The 8,999-nt window shown below is 37.4% G+C and overlaps 1 protein-coding gene across 4 annotated transcripts in view; it reads left to right on the forward strand.

Annotated features, from left to right (window-relative positions):
* The window catches only part of HPS5 (HPS5 biogenesis of lysosomal organelles complex 2 subunit 2), a 37,099-nt gene extending 29,497 nt beyond the window's left edge, over positions 1–7,602 (forward strand). For 3 of the 4 annotated variants that reach the window (XM_063117188.1, XM_063117190.1, XM_063117189.1), the window contains 3 exons: positions 444–550; positions 2,287–2,572; positions 5,340–7,602. In XM_063117188.1, the coding sequence (XP_062973258.1) occupies positions 444–550; positions 2,287–2,572; positions 5,340–5,400 (454 nt within the window). In that variant the 3' untranslated portion in view covers positions 5,401–7,602. Of the gene's footprint in view, positions 1–443; positions 551–2,286; positions 2,573–5,339 lie in introns of those variants that run through there. The other variant, XM_063117191.1, reaches the window with a different exon arrangement.
* Positions 7,603–8,999: the final 1,397 nt, after the last annotated feature.

Consider the following 8,999-nt stretch of genomic DNA (forward strand, 5'->3'; position numbering starts at 1 on the left):
AAGAGTGCAGCTACTGGCTGGATCTTACTGGCTAACTTTATTAAGGTGCTGGTTAAATAGGGGTGTATGTGTTCTATGGCAAGGAAAGAAGAGATGTCATTATAGCTACTTTTCAGTGTTGGGAGAGATATCTGTTGAGGTTTTTTTGTCCCCATGAATGTAACAGTGAAAAATGGATGGGAGACCCTTAAACACTTTAGTGTATGGCTGTTTGAAAAACAAAAAACAGTGTTTGTGCCCTCCTCCACACTTGGCAATATATGCTGTGCTCTGTGACCTAAACTCTGAAATTGTGGGGAAGGCAAGAGAGAGTATTTGTCTTCTCACAGAAGTTTGTAGTCACCAGTCTACAGTCTACAGTTAATACCAGTCAGGTTATAATTACTTATAATAAGTTTAAGTATTTACTCTGATTTGTGGAACTCTGTATAATATTGTTACAGCTTCTGGCCTGGATATCTTTCTCTCTGTTTGGAGCTGGATAGAAGAGCTGAAACGCTTACTAATATTATTCATTTGGATGATATGAACTTGTTGGATAGAGAACATGGTTAGTATAGCTTAATTTGATTCTTGAGCAGAATTACACATTTTACTAATTAGCTGTAACATTTGTTCTTTAACATTTTATTGATATTAGTACAAAATGGTTCAACATAACCAAAAAGGAAAGTGCTATAAATACAAACATGAGCTAGAGAGAATTTTCATGTACAATAGAAGTCATCACCTAAAATGCATTTCTGGTTGAAAGAAAATAAATAAATAAACAACATTTGGTTACCTGCCATCTCTTTTTGTAATTTCACCTAAATGTATTGTACAACACAAATACTGCACACAATAAAGTGCGATGCTTCTGCTAGGATTTTGCCAGCCTCTGTATTGGTTTTTTGTGAATTTTGGAAAACCTGATACTCCTAATTTTAGTTCAGTTGAATGAACAGAGCAATCCTAAACTGGAGGGGAAGTCCTAGGCCCTGTTGTTCTGACACACATTCCAAACAATGCTGGAAGTATGCCAGCCTAAAAGCTGATATAGCAAATTCCCTCCAATAGGAAGGGAGGTAAGAAGAAACAAACAGTCACTACCTTCTACTCTGTCCTGGCTGGCGCAAGATATCAGGGCTTAGGAAGTGGTTGTTAGTCAACCATCCCCAAATCACCCAATGGCAGGACAGCAATGGCAGCAGAAATGTCTGTCATCATCCATGGGTGCCCTCCACATGTGGGCTTCCTTCTCTGCTGGTGGGGAGTGTGCTCCGTGGGATCCATTGGTCACTCTGCAGAACATAGGATTGCTTCCTTAATAAGGTTTGTGTTCTCTCTGTTACGGATTTATGTTGTGTGTTCCAGTATATCTTAGAGACAATATTTCTGTGAGCCATTTATAATATCCCATTCTAAAGTCCAGCAGATATAACTAATTATAACCAGCGTAGTTGAATGACCGTAAAATAAGATAGGGCCTCTATATGACAGTTGGAAGACAACAAAAAGAGAGGCAAGTGTTAACAAGGGTTAGATGTAAGCAAAATGTGAACAAATTATGGAAATCTTAAATATGTGCAATGAATATTGGTTTTGCCCTATTTATTGTGATGTTCACTTACTTTTGTTAACCAAAAGACTCTTATTTTTAATTAATCACTTCAGAGCTGCAATTCCCTTAAGCTCTAGACTGTTAGCCTTACTGAGCTAAGATATTTAATATCATAATTATGTGTAAGAAAATCACCAAGTATTGTAGAATGAGCGGTTTAATCCTAGTTGTGTAAAACTAAACTTACCTAGTAAAAACTCCACAGTACCTTAGAGCCATGTGCACAATTTCATTGGTGTTTTAACACCCGAATCCAGGTCTTCACATCTTGTGATGCAAGCAAGAAGACAATCCACTAGTTGTTTTGTGATCTGCCAAGTGCTGGACAGCCCTCCTTTTTCATAGTCTCTGGCAGGCAACAAAACCAGTAGGCTTAAGGTTGGCTGCAATACATGACTGCTGGGTTGTGTTTGGCATGGTGGTTGCAAGTTGTGTAGGCCTGCCATAGTGCAATATACAACTTCTACTAAAATGAATAGGGCTGAGTAATTAAGAACTTTAAAAAGAGAGAGAAGAATGTTAACTAGAGTAATTATAAAAAATCTATCCAGGAAACTATGATGTAATGTATATATGTGGTTATCAAGTTACTTTAACACACACACACACACACACATGAAATCATACAAAGTAATTGACGTTACCCATAAATATTTTTCTTCATTATTTATTTTTGCATTTAGGGGCAATTCCAGAGACGATGGAAGAGTGGAAGTTCCTTCTGAGCCTTGTGAAGAGTCATCACAGTAGTGCCCTTCATCCTGGCATGCAAAATGGCAGTGCCGTTCCCAATGGTAGTCCAGATTGGTCAAATTATATTACTGTTGAAAATGTGGGTCTCTTGTTGGCCAGAGTAATTGGCCCAGATCGTGCTTCGCAGCTGTTGCAGGAATGTGGCCTGATGGCTGAATTATCTGAAAGATTTGCCAAGGTCTGTGAGATACTAAGAATTGCTGAAAAAAGACAACGGTAAGCCTTCTGAGAATGGTATTGCATCAGCTGTGCCCAGACATTATATTGAGCCATGCTTTAGTGTTACACGCATATGTAGCCATGAGCCTCTGCCTTGCACTCTCCCCTCATGTCCTATGATTGGAAGCATCTAATTGCAATTAATTTGCAATTGCAATTAGAGGTGTAAAACTTCCTGTAATTTTGAAGCCATGGGGGAAAATAACATTTCCCTAGGTTTTTCCCCCCAGGGAAAAAAATGGAAATTTGGAGGTGGGGGATTAAAAATAAGTACTTTTTTTTAAAGCACTCTTTACAGATCTAAAGTCACTTTGTTGCTTAAGGGCAGCCTTCCTCAGCCTGGTGCCCTCGAGATACTTTGGACTTCAGCCCCAATTCAAAACATCTGGAGAGCACCAGGTTGGGGAGGGCTGCTTTAGGAACACAAAGCAGCCTTTATGTTTCTAAAGTTATATTGTGTATGCCTTAGTTTGCTACAAAAAAAAAATCACTATTCTCAAAAACTTTTAAAATCAAACTAAGAAAATGTTTAATTTTTGGATGAATAAATAATACTTTTAAATTTAATATACCAAACATGAAAATTTATGAGCAAACAAAGATATACATCACATATTTTAGGTTCATATTTAATGTCTGAGCAGAGGGAACATCAGCAAGTAGGTCCTGAAACATTTGAAGCACTTAAGAACATTTGAAGCCAAAGGAAGTGAGGCAGGTGGCTACTAGGAGGAGGGCTTTCTCCGCTGTGGCACCCCGGTTGTGGAATGAGCTCCCCAGAGAGGTCCGCCTGGCGCCTACACTGTACTCCTTTCGTCGCCAGCTGAAGACCTTTTTATTCACTCAGTGTTTTAACACTTAATTTTAACTTAAATTTAAATTTTACTGTTTTAACTCTGTATTTTAATCTTATATCAATTTTGCTGCATGGTTTTATCCTGGTTGTGCTTTTGATACTGTATTTTGTATTTGTGCTTTTAACCTGTTGGTTGTTTTATCATGGTTTTAATTTTTGTGAACCGCCCAGAGAGCTTCGGCTATTGGGCGGTATAAAAATGTAATAAATAAATAAATAAGGAGTCCAGAAGAAACAGGAAGAACTGGAGGCAGACAGTGGCTGGGTTCACATAACACGCTAACCCACCATGGGTGTTGTCTGAATGCAGTGCATTTTCTGCAGGGTGGCTTGTTAACTATGCAATGTGGTTTACTTTTGTGAACAAGAAACCCTTGAGAACCCATGGCTTGCTGTTGTGTTGTTCAGGGTTGTTAACAAACAACACTGCATGATTAATGAGCAACCCTGCAGAAAAGGTGCTGTGTTCAGACAACACGATAATCCACCCTGTGGAAAAGCGCCATGTTCAGACAGCACAATAATAACCCATGGATCAACAGCAGTGCACACTGGGTTGGGGTTAGCATGTTGTGTGAACCAAGCCTTAAGGAATAGTAAACAACCTTGTTTAATTTAATAACCTACAAGCAATCTCAGCTTATTCTTTGAAGAGTGGCATTTTATTTGCTTTTGTAAATAATTTCCATTAATGAAAATTTTATTTTTGTTCGTTTTGGAAGGTGGCCTCTAGTGGTAGTGTCAATCCCATGCCTATACCATAGGAACTAGGCTACTGAGTTTCTTTTAGGTAGAGAGGGTTTACTCTAGTGGCAGCAGTTTAAAAGTTTTATAGCTGGGGCAGCATGTCTTAGTGGTGAGGTCTAATTGAGATTTTTTTTAAAAAAGGCTGCAGTGAATTCTATAGACCAGAGCCTCAAAGTTATTATTTTTTTTTTAAAAAAAAAGCGACATAAATGAGATAACCCACATGCTGTTCCATTGCATCTGGTAATGGGGGCGGGATAACCTACTGTGGGGGTTTTTCATGTGTTGGTTTCAGGTTAGAACTACATTAATTGACTGCTACAGCATCTAACCAGAACAAGCCCAGAAACAGGAGGCTGTAGAACAAAAACCAAACTGCCGAGAATGTACATTTTACTCCATATTATGATATGGTGAGAAACTGAGCATGACTTGGAGCATCCCTAAATATCTATCTTCAAACGATACCTTAGATCAATACTTTTAATAAAGAATAGAGGAAATAATTATACTGGGAATCATATGGAGAGGATTAAAAAAACATTTCCCCCCATGGCTTCATTATTTCTAGACATTTTGCATCTCTAGTCTTTCTATAAAAGTGTTCCTATTAAATAGTTTTTAAAAATCAATTTGTGGGGAGAGCAAAATTGTCTTAAATTCTAAAAGAAAATATTTCATAATCCAAAGCTGTTCATTTCCCCCCTAGTTTTTCAGGACACCGCCCCCCCTTTTCCTGGTTTTTTTCACTGGTATTTTTCCAGGCCTTCTTATCTCTAACTGCAGTTAATCTGAACCTAGCAAACAGCTTTGCAAAAGCCATAGTTTGTTGAAACCTGGTTCCCAAATTAGAGTAAATGCATCATGGAAGGAAAATAATTGCTTCCCTTTACTCAGTAATGCTTACTGGCATAGGATATCCCAATTCTGTGTAAAGACAGGTGTTGCTTGTAATTCAACAGTATTAAAGGAATAGACAGGTACAAGTCCTATGAACCAACTCAAAATTTGAACTTTGATAACTTGCTGTATAGATAAGGCACTTGCCACATTTTTATGGGTCTGTCAGCTTGATGAAATAAATTGCTGTTAAAGGTTAACATTGGTTTCTTTATAATATTTTATTTTTCTCTTTACCCTGCTCCTTCACTTTTGTTGTAGAGCCCTGATTCAGTCCATGCTGGAAAGATGTGACCGATTTTTGTGGTCTCAACAAGCATAGCAAACAGTTCTGGAATATAATGAAGGCAATCAGAGACATATTCTTCCTGTGCTGTACTATTTTCAAGAAGTCTTCCTGTCTAGGCAAAGGTGCATTTGCACCAACATAGGGGTAATGAAGCTTCATTTGCTACTGGATTTCCATCAGTCCATATTTGAGAGTATATTTCCAATTGCTTATTAAAAGTGCCAACTCAGCAGAAATACTTGTACATGGGAAGCACTGCTCTATCAAGTTTAGGCTTGAAAATGGGGTTCTTTATGAAGGAAGAGGTTGTTAATGTTCAGAATGTACATTTAAATTCTAGTATTTCTTATGTTATCAGAAACATAAGCAAGTTGTATCAAATCTCTAGCAGTTTGTCATTTGGTTTGCAAGAAGCTGCACTTAAATGAATGTATGTAATTGCACAGACTTTTACTGTTATAATTGAAAAGTTACCATGTACCTTTTGAGTTAAATAGTCTCTGGAAATCTATAGCTGTTGATTTTGTGCACTATTAAATTAAACATGAAAAGATATTAAATTTCTGATCTTCTAAATATATATCAACATAGTACTGTGAAATTCCACTAGTTTTATTCATAATTTGAAGGAGTAATCAACAGAATTAAGATGCTAATACTTAAATATAACTGAAAATAAACACTGGCAGAATGTGCATATGTTAAAAACTGTATTTAATGTTTCAGCTTTTAAAGAGTTGATGTAATTTTTGTATGCTGTTGCAAATTGTTGCCTCCACCAATTACTAATACAATCTACTAAAAAGCATCTAAAGCATTTATGAAAAAATCTTTTGCACTTTTTCTTGTTTACAACCTTCATGCATGCTTACTCAGCAGTGAGTTTCACTGTTCGGTGGGGCCCAGCTATGCATAGATAGGATTGCATTGTCAAACTGGAATAGTGATCAAGGTTGTGTTCTTTTTTACAATTGCAATGCTGTATTGGTTTAGAAACTATGTATTTTAAAATCTACCTAATGCTCATGTTACTTTGATCAAAATATCTGTGTATGGTTTGGTTTTCTCTATGTTACAATTATTTAATTTCTGATGCTTTATTTTCTATAATGGCTTGGATCCAAAGTAGTTTAAGGTTATTTCTGTTCACATAAATGGGCTTTTCTGTTTCCCATTCTAGCAGTAGGCCCCCATGTCTTCTGAAAAAGGTCTCTAAAAGTTCAACAGGGGGACGGATGACCATCCATATTGCTTGTTCAGGAAATGGAAGGAGCTGCTATTGTGTTGTGTGTGTTAAATCAGTAACACTCCCTATACTATACTTGCATGGAATGCACTGGATGGTTTGGATCCAAATAAATATAAATTATACTTTAGGAGTATGGCATGTAGAGCTATGCAATTTTTGTACATTACTAGTGATTATTGAAGTCTGGTAATTTGGGATGGGGAAGGTTATAAAATTGTGTTACATTATTAGTCTTGTATTCCAGCTGAGTCTTTCTGCCGAAATCTGAAATAGCACAATTAACATACTCTTGTATCCTTAGGTTTACTGTTCAGCATTGAAAGGGCTACATCTCATACTACCACTAATGAGTTCTTGTCTCTAACCTTTCTGCATCACATAGTATTAGGTAAATTACCTTCTTTTGGGGCCTTATTTTTCTAGGCTACAATCCAAAGTGACCTATTTGCCACATTCAAGCTGTTGATGCCAGGGTCATTTCCTCTCTTCCCCACAGCTGCTTCTTAGACTTTTGTTGTTCCCTTGAGTTTGGGGGCTGACTTCATTGGCACTATGGAGGCGGTTTCCAGAAAGAGAGGTTCAGAAACCCTGCTGTGTGTGTAGAACTCACCATGCAGTTTGTTTCGAGTCTAGGCCCTATTGTGCAACTCAGTGCTCACTACCTCACATTTGTTTTGGGATAAATCCATTCAGTTTTAAGATTGTTACCAATTCACAAAGTGAGATCATGAAATAGTACTTTTCAGACAGGAAGCAATACAGAATTTTGTGAAGAGAACATGATGTGGAACAGCTAAACATTTATGAAAAAAAATCTTTTGTACTTTGCTGCATCATACTTGTTTGTATTTTTAAAACAAATTGACTTCAACTTTATTTTATGGATACTTTTCATATTAATAGCAGCTTTGAAACATTGATTGTAACCAAACAACTTTGTTTATGGTTTTAGTTAATGTGGAGTTTAATAAAGCTAATATATCTTATTTATCACTTGTTTATTTTTCCAATAACTTTGGGAAATTGGGGGTACAAATGTTGACCATCAATAATAATAATTTTACATTTATGTATTCTGGCTGTAAATGGCGTGGGGTGGGGAGAATCAATATAACCATAATCAGCACAATAATACATAAAAAGAAATATAAAAATAATAATAGAAACAATACAATATGAAAAGTGCTCATCCACAAATACACAAAATCTACCTCCACTCACAGTCTAAAATGGATATCATAAAAGCAGCCCACAACAGTTGGGCCATAACTTTATTTTCCCAGGCATTGAAACATCAGTTATCACTGAAAAGACTGATACCTGAACTGGTAGACTGGCAGTGGCTCGCCAGGGTTTCAGTCGGGATTCTTTTCCTCACCCTAGCTGGAGAAGCTGGGGGTCAAACCCATGACCTTCTGAATGCAAAGCATGTGCTCTGTCACACTGAGCTGTGCTTGCATTTAAAGGACATTTTAAAGTAAAATCACTGCGTTCTTAAGCCACGATCCCCAAAACAAACATGTATACAGAGAGAGAGAGCCATGTTTACTGCTGGACTTTGCTTGCTGTTTTACTGTAGAAGTTCCTGCTGCCAAGGAGACATGACAGCATCATCGGATCTAAAATTGGGGCCCCTTGTTTGAAAACTCACAGGAAAGGGCCAACACTCGGACTACATTTTAGAAAGTAACTCCATGAAATATTCCCCAATCTAGCCATTGAATATCCAGTGCAGAGTCCAAAGGTATAAGCTTAGCAAGAGATTTTCTTTACAGAATGGGAAGTAGGGTAGAAAACATAGCTTTGTCTTTTCTTCCATCCATGAATAGCCTCCAGTGCCCTATCCTTCACCCTGTCTCTGTTTTCTCTAACTACAGCTTCAGATATGAGGGTTTGTGTGACCTTTATTTTAATCACTGCTTGTGTAATGCAAGGTGATCACTTTGGGCAATGCTGCTTAGGTTTTCAAGATCCACTTAGGATAAACATCCCTAGTCATTGCTTCCAGATGGGGAGGGCTCCTAGCACTCCTAATTAGAAGTCGTTGTGCAGTTTTTTCAGTCTTCTCTCTATCAATGGGTTTTCTACAGCCAGAGACGAGGCAGAAGTGGATATGAGTTGAAGATGACATCTACACCCCTGTTAAATTCTGTGAATGAGGCAATGGCACCATAGAAGCCTGGTCATTGCAGGCAGACCTTTATTTTTAACCAAATCATGTACATATTATCCAATACAGGGTTTGCATTAAAATAACAAAGGTGAGAGCTGCAGTGTACTTATACAGACTGGCAAAGAGACGTGCCTGTATATTAAAAATGCTTCTTTCAGTTTATAGAAGTTTGTGGAGGGAGACTAATGTTTTTGTTAAGTTTTTAAAAAT

Source organism: Elgaria multicarinata, chromosome 2 (genome assembly GCF_023053635.1).
Source record: "Elgaria multicarinata webbii isolate HBS135686 ecotype San Diego chromosome 2, rElgMul1.1.pri, whole genome shotgun sequence".
Lineage (NCBI taxonomy): Eukaryota > Metazoa > Chordata > Lepidosauria > Squamata > Anguidae > Elgaria > Elgaria multicarinata.